Source organism: Panthera leo, chromosome A2, assembly GCF_018350215.1.
Source record: "Panthera leo isolate Ple1 chromosome A2, P.leo_Ple1_pat1.1, whole genome shotgun sequence".
NCBI classification, from domain to species: domain Eukaryota; kingdom Metazoa; phylum Chordata; class Mammalia; order Carnivora; family Felidae; genus Panthera; species Panthera leo.
The window spans coordinates 155,405,245-155,419,620 of record NC_056680.1 but is presented as its reverse complement, the minus strand read 5'-3'; the positions used below and the strand labels follow the sequence as shown (position 1 = coordinate 155,419,620).

Here is a 14,376-nt window from a genome sequence, read left to right as displayed (position 1 = left end):
CCTCCCTCAGGCCTAGTCTCTCAGGCTAGTCTGACCTGTCCAGGCCTTTCTATAAAAGGTCACCAGGTGTCCCAAAGTCCAAGGGAGGCCTCTCCATTCTTTGAAGGCCTCCCCTTCCTGGACTGGCCTGGGGGCAGGGAGAGAGACCCAGGCGGGCAGGGAGGGAGTTTACGCAAGGCCAAGGCCGCAGATGGAAGGCAGGTCGGCTGGCCTGTCTCTTTAAATCTCAGGTAATTTGGGAGGAGGGTGGGAGTGTCTGCAGGCTCGCTGGCTCCCAGGAGGAGCTCCCGGGGAGGAACCCAGCCGAGGGAGTCCCAGCTCTGCCAGGTGTAAGAACCTCAGAGCCCTCTGGAGTCGGGCTCTGGAGCCTCGGGGAGACTCCTCAGGGAGGTAGGGACCAGGGAGGTAGGAGACGGGACCTCTACAGGGCGAGGGCAGGCCGGCCCTTGGGGGTGCTGATGTGGCCCCAAGGCTGAGTCCTCTGGGGGTCTGGCCTCGGCCTCGGCCCCCCAAGGAGCCGGCCCTACACTCCATGGGGTTGCCGCTACCCAAGGACAAGGGGTTCATTCTCTGCCTGTGGAGAAAATTCTGTAGTTGGTTCCAGAGACGGGAGTCATGGGCCCAGAGCCGAGATGAGCAGAACCTGCAGCAACAGAAGAGGTAAGCCTCAGTCTGCTCCCTCGCCCCTCCCAGCCCTCCCTGCCCCCCACCCCCACCCCCGCCTTCCTCCCCCTCTCCCCCTTCCCCTCTCAGTCTTTGTTTGGCACCTCTATTTGTACAAACTGTGCTTCCAGGCCTGGCTCCTGGGGAGCATTTTGTCTCAAAGGTCTTAGCCGGTGGGGCTAGCTCCCCTGGACGCCAGGTGGAAGGGGAGGGAGCTGGCATGGGCACAGGTACCACCGGCTTTAAGATCCAGTCTAATTATGCAAGCCCTTCGCACTTCCCTAAAGGCCCGGGCCACCTTGCCGGGCCCTGGGAAGATGTGGCATCATGGAGCCGCCAGCACAGAGGTGCTGGTAGGTGGGGACAATGCCGGATGGCTGTATTCCCTGGCCCCAGAGCAGTCTGTCCTGCAGAAACACGTAATGCAGGCACATGCACATGCGGGGAGTGGATGGATGAATGACTGAATGAATGAGGCAGACAAGGAACTGCAGGCATCAGTGACCACAGAAGACAAGAGGTGGTCACGGCTGCCGTTCCTATGCATTATCGCCACCAGCAGGCATTGACCAAGGCTGAATGCCAGACACGGGGATGATTTATAACCAGAGCTGGGACCCAGCCCTGGACTTCCTTACCCTCTACGGGGGAGAGGGGTGTGGATGCTTGGCTACATACCAGATGTGCGTAGGACCCATGCTCACCTGAGAGGCTCTAAAGTTTGAGTCCCTGAAAACTTCCCTAAACTCTGATGTCCCCACCCCCTAGGAGAGAGAGGAGAGGAGACATCCCTGCGTGAGATGTCCTCTCCAAAGTGTCCGTGGGTCTCCCTACCCAGGTGCTGATGCCCTGGAAGGGAGTCCTTCTGGTGGGGTGGAGCACCCCACCAGAAGGAGCACCTTCTCAGGGTCCCTGAGAAGGCAGTTAGCACACGTCTCTTCACAGAGGAAAGCCCAAAGGTTTTGTATCTGAGGGTCTTTCTCCATCTCCAAGAGCAGAGGCCTGCCTGAGCCTGCCAGGGAGCGCCTGTGGTTTTTCTTCCTTTGCCCCAGGATTCTGGGCTGGGGGTGTGTTCCTTTTTGAGCTTTGGCTTCCCCTCTCTCACACCAGCCGCCCACTTCTCTCCCCCGGGCCTGGGAGAGTAGGGGCTGAGCGCATGTTTGACTGATGACATCTTGAGGCACAGAATGGCATTGTTGTTGGAGAATAGGCCGTCACTGGTTCCGCTCTTCCCTACCCACTCAGGACCCCGGGGCTGGGGGAGCCAGACACAGAGCACAGAAAGGCCTGGGGCTTGGAAGGGGTGGCAGAGTCGTTCTGCGTGCCAACAGGGCAAAGCAGAGGCAGGGACCACAGTCTGGCTGCTTCCACTCATCTTTTCGGCCTCTATTTCTTCTGAAGACCATCGGTGGGCCTCCTCTTGCAGCCTTGGGCCAGGAGGGCCTGATGTCACTTTGAGGGATCCCCTCCTTTCCTGATCTCCCTGCCTGGTTCCATAGTTTCTCAGCCCTCTCCTTCCCACCCAGAGCCTGGAGTATTGATTCCCCTCTGGGTGGGCACTTCCAGGAAGGACACTGAAATTGCCGGAAAGGGAAGTGTCCTAGGTTTTGCAGTCAACCGGCCTTAGGGGAGACCTGCCCATAACTGGGCAATTAGGAGATGACCATGTAAGTGGGGACAATATGACAGGTGAGGAGGTGGGCTGATGGCAGAAAGCAGCAGACGATGTAATGAGTACCTATCTTGTCTTCTATAACCCCAAACCTGTGGGGGGCAGTGCCAGTATCCCCTTGGGAGTGAGGCTGGCCCAAAGCGAGCAAGTGGTGAAGTCAGCTTGGTGCCAACAGCTCAGAGGGGCCTCTGGGTGGGGCTGGCGGATTCCAGGGAGTGGAGCGTAGTTCAGTGAGAGGGAAAGGCTCCGTGGTCTCCCCAGGATGACCAGGAACCCAGCATTCCTCTCTCTCTAGCAGATGTGTCTTGGGTCTTGGTCCCACTGCCCCCTCTGCTTAAATCCACAATGCTGGACCCAAGCTGAACCATTACCTTTTTCCCGTTTCTTCTTCGTCATCTCTCCCTGGACCTTGACTTGTCTTGTTTCCTGAGATTCAACATACTAAACCCTTATGGAGCATAAAGCACTCTGCCAGACTTGTAGAAAATGAACATGACCTCCCTGCCCTCGAGGAGCTCACGTTCTCATGGTCAAAATGCCTCAGGATGCCGCTACTTGGGTGACAAGTGAGCTTGGTGAGTGTCCTAAGAAGGGCATAAGCACGTGTCATGGGAGCAGAGAGGACGACACTGCGGTATCTGATTCTGCCTGGTGTCGGTATGCTGGGCAGCTCCCAGAGGCTCTCACATGACCCCGTTGCTGGCACTTTCTCCCTCCCACTAGATGGTGGCAAGGCAGTGAACACGGAAGGTTCTCCTCTGCTTAAATAGATAGCTGTATAAACACGTGAAGCCATGGGTCTGTGAAAAGTAAACTGGGCCTCTCCAGTGTGTTGGGACTCCCTGCCTCAGGAAGCACAGCAGACATGCATGTTGCAGGCACCTGTGCTAAAGCTGCAGGACTTGGAAGGGCGGACCGATTCCAAGTCTGCAAATAACCACTTTTCTCCCAGCTTTGGCTTCCTCATCCACTCGCCAAGAACCTGAGCGGGAGGGAGACAGCCCACAAGTGGCCAGCGTATGCACGCATGCTTCCTCCCCACACACGACTGCCTTCATCTGTGGTCACTGCTCTGGGCTGACCCCCTCCCCCTGAGAGAAATCAGGAAGAGCCATAAAACTAGAAGAACCACATAATTTAGCGGTGAGAGCCTGGGGCTAGGTTCTTGGTCAACCGTTCTGCTTTTAACTCTGTGTGATCTAGCCACAATCTGGTTGTGCTGCCTCAGTTTCCTTTTCTGACAAATGAAAGACTCATTCAGCCCACGCCACAGGGTTGTAAGGAGCAAACGTGATCATATCCTTACGACCTCTATACCCTTTTGGAAGCTGAAAAGCACATTTAACAAATGGGATTACTGTGATGAAAAAAACCAAAAATACAACAGTCAAAGGCAACACCCAACACTGGCAGGAGTTTGAGGGGCTGGGCACCTCCTTTCTATCAGGGCTGTATCCTCCTGGGAACCTGTACGCTGAGCTCCACGTCGCGTGTGCCCTCCCTTTCCCAAATGGCGTGCTCGTCTGACAGGGTGCTTGGAGACAGACCAGTGGGACCCATGTCTGTGGACATGGCTCCTGTGCCTCTAAGCCCTCTCCAAAGCCTGATCCACAGAGAAGAGGGATGGGGAAATGGCCAGTGGGGTCCCAGTCCCAGCTCTGCCTCTGACTTGTTTGGACAAGTCACCTCGGGACTCCAGGCTTCTTTCTCCATCTGTGACATGGACAGATAGGTTAGATTTCTAGCAACTTTCTAGCTCTAAAATTTTGGTCTGAATTCTCCTCCAAAGGCGCTCTGGATCTTGTCTCGTTTCCAGCAACCAAATGCAGAACTTTGCTCATGTGCACGTAGGCATGGATACATTCTCAAGAAGGAAGAGGTTGAGTGTGGGACTTCAGCTCAGGTCATGATCTCATATTTCATGGGTTCAAGCCCCGTGTCCCCACATGGGGCTCTGTGCTGACAGCTCAGAGCCTGCTTCAGATTCTGTGCCTCCCTCTTTCTCTGCCCTTCCCCCACTTTCACTCTGTCTCTCTCTCAAAAATAAGTAAAACAAAAACAAAAACAAAAACAAAGAAGGAAGAGGAGGGGAGGACAGAGTGCAGGAAACAGGGAGAAAGGGAGTGAGAGATCCTTTCTGCTGGCCCAGAGGGAATCTTAAGGAGGAGATCAGTGATTTGTTGACTATGTAAAAAATGGGTAGGTTTTGTAATATGGTTTTCACCAGTCTAATATTGAGCAAAACCATTCAATTTTATAATTATTGTTCAGCAAAATAAAGCATGCTAAATTCTGAAAACAGGTTTCATACTGCTATAAGTTCAGATTTTGTCTGTAATTTCTTTTTGCTACTTAATCAGCAAGTGCTCCAAAGGCTTTACCTTTTTGTTTCTCTCTTAAATATTTAACAATCTGTAAGAAAACACGTATAGGGAGTTTCTCATTCTTTTTAATGCGAAGAGTCCTCTTTAAAAAAAAATCGTTTATGAACAATTCAAGCTATAGGTCAGGAATTCCCTACCTTGCAGATGGACATTTTGGACAGAATAATTCTTCGTTGTAGGAGACTGGCCTGCATAAGATCCTCCTGAACAGTATCCCTGCCTTCTACCCGCTAGATGCCAGTGGCACCTCTCCACCCTACACCAGTTGTGACAACCAAAAATGTCTCCAGGTGTTGCCAAATTCCTTGGTGGGGGGGGGGGGGGGCGGGGGTGGGGGTTCACCCCTGGTTGAGAGCTACAGCTCTCAACCACCATTTGTAAATAAGAGATTCTGGTAGCGATGTTAACTAATCTACTAAATAAAGTAAAATTTCCTCCTGGAAGGGACCAAGTATAATGTAACCATTCAAACCAGAAGGTATGTTATCAGTATCTCCTCTTCCTGTCTTGGGGAGGTGCCTGGTAGAGACCTAGTAAAGACGTGTAGATTTTGCTCCAGATCTAAACGTCTGTGCTGGGTTGCTCTGGTAGAAAACACTCGTGTCTCAGGCACAAAAATTGTTGGATGGGTCTGCTCTTGTGCCTTTTTTCTGGGTCCCAAGGGTAGTCAGGTTTTGGGGTTCCGGCTGACTGCCAAGATCCTGACTGAGGGCTTTCTCTGCTGTCCCCTTGTGGCCCTATGGTGCCACTGCAAGTAATTGCTTTATCTGATCCCCTCCGAACCATTCATACACTGCCCCCTTTTTCGCTGAATTCTGGAGTTTGCCACCCAAAAGAGACCAGTTCTCTACAAACTTTGCTGGATAAGATATGGGACGTGGAGTTAAATTCGAATTTCATATAAATGATTAACAAGTTGTTAGTATGTCCCAAATGTCACATGGGACATAGTTATATTAAAAAAGTATTGGTTGGAAATCTAAAATTAAAATCTAAAGGAGCATCCTGCATTTTTATTTGGTAAATCTGGCAAGCCCCAATGGACAGTAACTCCTTGTTGTTTTCCAGCCCACTAGGGTAGTCGGCAAGGCAAGAAAAAGAGCACATAGGAATGGAGGCTTGTGGGGAACATTTGTGGCCTTCAGAGACATGTAGGGACCCAAAGGGGCGTCTGTAGGCCTTCCACCAACTAGCCTCCCCACTCATATTTTAGGAAGTAGGGAGCAGAACCCTGCACTTGGGTAAGAAACTCCCTTGGGTCCATTTGTAACTTTGCCATTAACTTTAGTCAAAATAGGCCATAGAGCCAGAAGCTAATTGAAAGAGAGCAGGGAAAGGAAACAGACAGGAGAAAGCGGCTGACCTCCGCCCTTAAGTGTCCCTTGTGTAGAGGAAAGACAGTACTAATCACAACACACAGTGAAAGATGCAAAAATAAAGGGCCAGACTATACAGTGTGGAAAACTTCCTGGGAGGGTGTGTATGTGTGTTGGGGAATAGGGCTGGCTCTAGAATATTTACAGAGGAGGGGTTTGGGCAAATTGTTGGAAAGGCAGTGGTGGTGGTGAAGGGGGTGTGGAAAATTTGCTTTGCAGCTGTGTTTGTATATTAAGCATACTGTTTTTTACTTAGATTATATGTTCGCCTAAGGTTGGCTTAAATGGTGGCCAATGGAGATAATAAGCAGGGGCAGTGAGGCCACACTACCTTCTGGTACTGCTACAAATTCATTCATTCTGCAGATGGTGGTGGAGTGTCTACCATATGCAGAGCAAATCCCTAGGCATTGGGGCTATAGAACAGAAACGAACAGGGTGAGGCAGACGCTCTGGATTCCAGGTGGAAGTTACATATGGCACAAGCCTTGGGAGAATGGAGTGTTCGGGGGCGGGGGGTGGCAGTGGTGGGGCCAGAATAGCTGGGATAAGGAGTGAATGGGAGGAGGAAAGAGGGGAAAATAAGGTCACCGAAGCTAGAAAGGATCTCTGTATTCCTTCTCCGTGGGCATTTAAGGACCCATCAGACTTTTCTTTTCTTTTTACATTTATTTATTTTTGAGAGACGGGGCACAAGTAGGGGAGGGGCAGAGAGAGAAGGAGACACAGAATCCGAAGCAGGATCCAGGCTCTGAGCTGTTGGCACAGAGCCCGACGCAGGGCTCGAACTCACAGACCGTGAGATCATGACCCGAGCCGAAGTCGGACGCTCAACCGACTGAGCCACCCAGGCGCCCCTCCCATCAGACTTTTCTAAACAGTGATGGCAATGCCATTTAGAGGGTGTACCTTGGCAGCATGGAGAAGGACGGATTGGGGGTAAATAGGGCATGGGAAACTAGCTAGAATATTTTGCAAACGAGGGGCAGAATAGAGAATGAAGACATGAACGATGAGGGTAGGTAGGCACGAGGATGTAGGGGTTGAATGTTGAATTGACAAAGCCTGATGGCCATCCAGGTGGCATGGTAACGGGGGCGGGGAAGCTGGGGCCAACACTCTGGGGGATGTGAGTCTTGTGCTCCTTCCTCCTCTCCCGATCACCCTCCCGTCCCAGCTCTTGGAGTTGATTTCCTGCCAGCACCAGTGTGTGATCTTCCATTCACATAGTTGGCCATCTATGGGTAAGTGGCGTTATTTCATTTAGATCCCATAGAAAGACCAAATGGCTCTGGGCCAAGAGAGAAATTGAACAAAGGGGGGCCCATGGGTCTTAGTTGGGCTAAGTTTTTATAGTAATACAGGTTTTTAGTTCATTGTAGGAATAAAAGTCAAAAGGGTTTGGTGAATCAGAGAAGATGATTTGTGTGTGTGTGTGTGTGCCTAAAACAAGTGAGAAGCAGACAGAAGTAGAAAGAAACTATACTCTGCTTAGGGGTCAGAACAAAAAGGATCCACTGTTGCTCTCTGACTGAGCTCTGAGGATGCTGTTGTTGGAAAGGAAGTGCCAGGATCAACGGGCTTTGCTGAGAAGGTCTGGAAAGGCAAGCATCATGCCGCTGGGGAAATCTAGCCTCTGCATGTTGACTTTCTTCACAAATATGAGGGAGGAATTCCTTGTACCCTTAGTCCATGAAAACAAGGCTTATCTCGGGGGTAATCACAGGGCACTTAGTGAAGCTAAACAGGGTTGCCCCAGAGGTCAGTAGGTCAGGAGGTGAATGAGTACTTTAACTCCTCCCCTCCATACCCGATATGCACAGATAACACACACACACACACACACACACACACACACACACGTATTCTGGTCCCAGCACTCAGGGGATGGGAAACCAGTCACTCATGCTTCTCCCACACAAGCTGAAAGGGGGAACAGTTGGTTTGGGGTAGCTAACCGGTCAAGAAAAAATCTGGCAACCCTCCGGACGCTGCTGACCTCAATTCCCTGGATCAAGTTCAGGGTCATGAGGTGCACGTGTCTGTATATGAAGGAGCCAAGCCATCAGCCCTCACTGCACCACTGGGCACGCTCACCATCGCCACCTTTCTGATCCCATTCCCTTCTAGGATCTGGGAGTCTCCTCTCCTTCTAGCTGCCAAGGAGAACAACGTCCAGGTTCTCAACAAGCTACTCAAGTATGAGGCCTGTGAGGTGCACCAGAGAGGTAAGGGGCAGAGCCCTCAGCACCCGTCAGAGCTACACATGTGGCTCCCAGTATAGCCCAGGACCTTCTGTGGTGGGCCCCTAAATGCCTATGGTCACCATGCCCCTGCCCCATGGAAGCCATACGACTCTTCTTTCTGTCAACACCAGGAGCCATGGGGGAGACAGCACTGCACATAGCGGCCCTCTATGACAACCTGGAGGCCGCCGTGGTGCTGATGGAGGCCGCCCCGGAGCTGGTCTTTGAGCCCATGACATCGGAGCTGTACGAGGGTGAGGGTGCTGGGTGTTTTAAGCCAGTCTCTGCAGTGGATTAACTCGGGACGACCAAAGAGGGCTTCGTTCCTCCCCCCATCTCCCTGTGTTCTTGTCATCCTCACCGCACACCGTTAGAACACCAACCCCCCAAAATGCAAGGGGAGAAGAGGCAGCAGCTGGTTTCCCTGGGTACCCTGCCAGACCGGGGGCTCCGTCACACCCCCCTGCCACCTCAGGCTGCGGGAGTGAGGAGGACTGGGTGTAGATATGGGAGGGACCCTTGCAGGATCCTGGGGACAGACCCCATGACTGAGGCTCTCTCTGGGCCAGGTCAGACCGCCCTGCACATAGCCATCGTGAACCAGAACGTGAACTTGGTGAGAGGCCTGCTTGCCCACGGGGCCAGCGTGTCTGCGAGAGCCACAGGCACGGCGTTCCGCCGCAGCCCCCGCAACCTCATCTACTTTGGTGAGAGCGGGGCCGGGGCTGGGAGGAAGGGACATGGGGAGGTGGGCAAGAGCAAAGGGAGGGCGGGCCGAGGAGGGCTCCGGCCCCCGGAAAAGCCGGAAGTGGCCGGGCCTTCCAGGGTTTCAGGCCAGAGCCAAGCCTCCCCGCGCCGCGTGCTCCATCCCTGCCTCTGCTTCTGCTGACGAGCGTCCCCGAGCCCAGAGCTGCCACGCGAGGGCAAGGAGGCAGTCCCTCGGGGACGCTGCCCATCCCCCAGCCCATCGGGCCCTCACGGCAGCGAGCCTTCTGTGTCCACAGGGGAGCACCCCTTGTCCTTTGCTGCCTGCGTGGGCAGTGAGGAGATGGTGAGGCTGCTCATTGAGCATGGAGCTGACATCCGGGCCCAGGACTCCCTGGGTAAGAGCTGGGGGCCGGGAGGGCAGGGGCCACCCCAGGTCGGGCAGGGCATCAGCGGGGACTTCAGCGCAACGGCCACGTGACGCCCGCGTCCTCCCCCAGGAAACACCGTGTTGCACATCCTCGTCCTGCAGCCCAACAAGACCTTTGCCTGCCAGATGTACAACCTGCTGCTGTCCTATGATGGGCGCAGGGACCACCTGCAGTCCCTGGACCTCGTGCCCAATCACCAGGGTCTCACCCCCTTCAAGCTGGCCGGAGTGGAGGGCAACACCGTGGTGAGGGACACTCCCCTGGCCCCATGGCGGCCTTTCAAAGACCCTTGGTGCCCAACTGCCCGGAGGGTGGGGCCCCTTCCTCCATACTCCGTCGCTAAATGCTCAGCCTCAGGGACCCCTGGGCGGGAGGCTTTGAGAATGTCGCTTTAGGACATCTGCTCTGGGAGCCCGGCGTTCTGTTCCCTTTGCCCGTCCTCCTCTTTCAGATCCTTATAGGGTGTGTGGGAAAGAAAGACAACCAGAAAAAAGGAGGCTCACGCAACTAACTGTCCATCAGTCGCAAGGAGCGGGCCGTAGCCCTCGTCAGCGGTGGAGACCCCCCGGCCCAGCTTCTCACGCTGACCCTCCGACTCACCACCGTGTCTTCTCAGATGTTCCAGCACCTGATGCAGAAGCGGAAGCACATCCAGTGGACCTACGGGCCGCTGACCTCCACTCTCTATGACCTCACCGAGATTGACTCCTCAGGGGATGAGCAGTCTCTCCTGGAACTTATTGTTACCACCAAGAAGCGGGAGGTACGGGTCGTAGGGTCAGAAAGCAGCTGGCGAGGGAAGTCAGGGTCTCCGAGGTGCCCGCTCTATTTTCTTTCTGCCGCAGGCTCGCCAGATCCTGGACCAGACCCCGGTGAAAGAGCTGGTGAGCCTCAAGTGGAAGAAATACGGGCGGCCGTACTTCTGCGTGCTGGGCACCATATACCTGCTGTACATCATCTGTTTCACCATGTGCTGCGTCTACCGCCCCCTCAAGCCCAGGACCAATAACCACACTGGTCCCCGGGACAACACGCTCCTACAGCAGAAGCTACTTCAGGTGAAGCCCTAGGGGCGGCTGAGCTTAGGGCAGGATTCAGCTCTCTGTCCTTCCTCAGCCCCGCATCGCTTACCTGCTCTCCAGCCCCCGTTTCGCCCCTCACCCAGCTCTCAATTACGTAGGCACAAACTCAAAGTACAGGCACACAGAAACACACATATGCTCAAAGAGCAGTTTGAGAGATCCCAGCCTACCAGGTTAAAAACAATCCTACAGGGCTGGTGACTTTATACAGGAGACACGGACTCGTGCCCAGGGACAGACAGGCAGGATGCACGGGGTCCCTGAGTGTTCTGACCCTGTTTCCCCTTCAGGAGGCCTATGTGAGCCCCCAGGATGACCTCCGCCTGGTGGGGGAGCTGGTGACCGTCATCGGAGCTGTGCTCATTCTGCTTGCAGAGGTGAGGATGGTCAGGATCTAGGGTGAGGCTGTTGGCCCCAGGGATCCAGCCCGAGCCCCAGTCTACAAGTGCCTTTGTGTCTTCCTGGCCTCTCTCCAGATTCCAGACATCTTCAGGGTGGGGGTCACTCGCTTCTTTGGACAGACCATCCTCGGGGGGCCATTCCACGTCCTCATGTGAGTCTCCTTGCTCTCCACCAATGCCCCCACTCACTCCCTGGTTTCCCGACCCCTGGACAATCACTGGAGAAAATTAACTCCAGAGATCCTTCTCCAGTGATTGTGTGCCCTTGTGTACTGAACTTGGGGAGGCCAAATGTGAGTGTGTGGGTGCAGTCCCCAGGACAATCCTGGTCTCTTCTCATTCCCCCTCTGCTCCCCACCCCCAGCATCACCTACGCCTGCATGGTGCTGGTGACCATGGTGATGCGGCTCACGAACGCCAATGGGGAGGTGGTGCCCATGTCCTTCGCCCTGGTGCTGGGCTGGTGCAATGTCATGTACTTCGCCCGAGGATTCCAGATGTTGGGCCCTTTCACCATCATGATCCAGAAGGTCCGTGCCCCCACCCCCCCCCCAAGTTTCTAGAGAAAGGTCCTGGAGTGGGGGCTGTGGCAAACATTTTTCTGAAAGACCAGATAATAGATGGAAGATTTTGCAGCCACATGTGCGTCTCTATTGCATTTTCGTTCCTTTTCCTCCTCCTCCTCCTTCTTTTTGTTTTCTCAATCCTTGAAAAATGTGAAAAGCATTCTTAGTTCAAGGGCCATACCCAAACAGTCCAAGGAGATTTGCCATGCAGCCACAGCTTGCTAACCCCTGGAGGGCAGAACTGTGGGACTTCTCGGGGCGAGTCCAGTGAGAGGCCGCAAGGGGCAGTTGCTCAGGGGACCCATGTGGAGGTATTTTCCTTCCTCTCCTCCCTTTAGATGATTTTTGGCGACCTGATGCGATTCTGCTGGCTGATGGCTGTGGTCATCCTGGGCTTTGCCTCAGGTAAATCATCTGGCAGGGAAGGGGCCGTGGGAAGGGGAGATTGGAGGAGGCTGGAGAGCCCAGAATGCCTGCGGATAAATGTGGGGGAAGCTGGGAGGGAAGACAGGGATAGGAGGCTGTCAGGTCTGAGGATGGAACATGCCTGGAGGTGAGACAAAACTGGGAGTGCTTTCAGACGTGCCTCTTGGGATCAGGATAAGCCATACTGAAAATAAGGGAATATAAGAACCCAAAGCATGGAGCATGGAGGGCTGGATGGGGACACTGGATGGAGAAGAGGGAAACAGGGCTGGAATGGGCAGCAAAGAGCTGGCCGTGGTCCAGTCTGGTATGTGGTTGCCATGGTAACTCTCACCCCCTTGGGTGGAGCAGCCTTCTATATCATCTTCCAGACAGAGGACCCCGACGAGCTGGGCCATTTCTACGACTACCCCATGGCGCTGTTCAGCACCTTCGAGCTGTTCCTCACCGTCATCGACGGGCCTGCCAACTATGACGTGGATTTGCCCTTCATGTACAGCATCACCTACGCTGCCTTCGCCATCATCGCCACGCTGCTCATGCTCAACCTCCTTATCGCCATGATGGGTGACACTCACTGGCGGGTGGCCCACGAGCGGGATGAGCTCTGGAGGGCGCAGGTGAGCCCCCTGGTGGCCGGGAGGGCTAGTGCAGGCCATTCCCCCCCAGCCAAGGAGCAAGCTGAACTCAGAAGCAGGATATTTTGACCCCACATAGGTTTAGACGGTTTTACTGCGCAGGACACAAAATAACGCAGAGTATTCGCAATGCAACGGACTAATACCTGAACAGCTGAAAAGAATTCCTCATCATTTTTCCAAAAAGTAAAACCTCAGGCTTTTCTAGAAGAATCAACAAGAAATACAACTAATGGTGGCTGAAAGTGCATTTAGGAAATCAGTCTGTAAAACCTGACGCAGAAAACTTGGACAGGTTTAAAAAAATGCTACAAAAACTTCCCAGAGGAGTGGAAGTCATCTTCGGTCAGATCATCACGATGGAGACAGAAGACCATTAAATGAGTCAAAGCACCAATTAAAAATATACTTAGAAAATAATTTCTCTCCACAAAAATAAAAATGCAAACCCCCCAAATTGAATGGCACTTTGCTGTGCTGTGTAGAAAACAGAGTTAAAAGGCCCTAGGTTGGCTAAATGGGGTTTGCTCGGGAAAATAGGTTTCCATGCACATGTCCTGATATTCGATTTCTCAGTAGGGTGGTAGCATTTATAAGTGGCCTTTATGTCTGTAGGGTCAAAATATCCTGTGGCCCTGAGGATCCCTTTCTGTCTGCTTTGCCCTCCTTCCTGTCTCCTTGGGGCGGGGTCCCTCAACCTCCTGCAGGATCTGCACGGATGTCGGGTCCCGGGGTAAAGAGCTGTGGGCTCATGTCCCATGGACTCTGTCCCACAGAAGAGGGTCAGCCAAGCTGACACCCCGCACCCCCCAGCTTGGGGGTGTTGTCCCCTCTTGGAGGCCATGAGCTCCTGCGTTTCCTAGCTACTGCTACACTGTCCTTCCTCCGCCCGACGCCCTCTCCTCTTCCCGCCCTCCTCAGTCGATTTCTCGGTCAGCACCCCACCTCTGATGGCCTCTTCGGCCCCCACACGCAGGTGGTGGCCACCACGGTGATGCTGGAGCGGAAGCTGCCTCGCTGCCTGTGGCCTCGCTCGGGGATCTGCGGGCGCGAGTATGGGCTGGGGGACCGCTGGTTCCTGCGGTGAGTTCCTGCCGGGCTGGACGGCCTCGTGCTCCCGGGGCCCTGCGCCCGTTGACCCGCGTTGCCCGGGGGTCCCTCAAGGGATCCCTGCTGTTAAGGGAGGGTCCCCGCTAGATGCTCGGGCCCCAGAAAGCCGCCGCTGAGATGCCGGCAGCCCCCGTGTGCGCACTAGCCGCAGTGGTGGGAAAAGGCCGGTCACGGTGGGATGCGGTGAGCGGAGGACACGACGCGGGCGCGGGTCCGGGCCAGCCCGTCCGTCGTCGGCTGCCTCTCACGGCCTTGCGCTCCACAGGGTGGAAGACAGACAGGATCTCAACCGGCAGCGGATGCGGCGCTACGCACATGCCTTCCACATCCCGGGCTCCGAGGACTCGGACAAAGCCTCGGAGAAACTGCGGCTGGACCACCCCTCGGGCCCCCACCTGTGTCCGTCCACCCCCTCGGTGTCCCGAAGTACCTCCCGCAGCAGCGCCAACTGGGAGAGGCTTCGGCAAGGCACCCTGAGGAGGGAACTGAGGGGGTTGGTCAACAGGGGTCTGGAAGACGGGGAAGGCTGGGAGTACCAGATCTGAGCCCACTCTGCCGTCTGGCCCCAGCAGCCGCTCTCATTTTCCCCGGGGGGGGGGGGGGGGGGGGCATCAACACGCAAAACCCAAACACCTCTCCCCAGTGGGGGAGGAAGGCAGAAGGCACCCCCCCCCCC

At 54.7% G+C, this 14,376-nt stretch overlaps 1 protein-coding gene across 1 annotated transcript; it reads left to right on the top strand.

Annotated features, from left to right (window-relative positions):
* Positions 1–411: 411 nt before the first annotated feature.
* Positions 412–14,283, top strand: TRPV6 (transient receptor potential cation channel subfamily V member 6). Its single transcript, XM_042926896.1, has 15 exons — positions 412–660; positions 8,226–8,323; positions 8,473–8,595; positions 8,911–9,048; positions 9,346–9,444; positions 9,547–9,722; positions 10,094–10,240; positions 10,323–10,535; positions 10,850–10,936; positions 11,036–11,112; positions 11,325–11,490; positions 11,865–11,931; positions 12,304–12,572; positions 13,567–13,673; positions 13,966–14,283. The coding sequence occupies exons 1-15, from the start codon at positions 533–535 to the stop codon at positions 14,243–14,245; spliced, it is 2,175 nt and encodes a 724-aa protein (XP_042782830.1). The 5' UTR covers positions 412–532; the 3' UTR covers positions 14,246–14,283.
* Positions 14,284–14,376: the final 93 nt, after the last annotated feature.

Bases quoted from the DNA above. Each gene is read 5' to 3' on its own strand.
- TRPV6 (XM_042926896.1), top strand. From the start codon at position 533: ATGGGGTTGCCGCTACCCAAGGACAAGGGGTTCATTCTCTGCCTGTGG. The intron at 11,491-11,864 runs GTCCGTGCCCCC...TCCTCCCTTTAG, and splicing joins TCACCATCATGATCCAGAAG to ATGATTTTTGGCGACCTGAT. The intron at 11,932-12,303 runs GTAAATCATCTG...TGGGTGGAGCAG, and splicing joins CATCCTGGGCTTTGCCTCAG to CCTTCTATATCATCTTCCAG.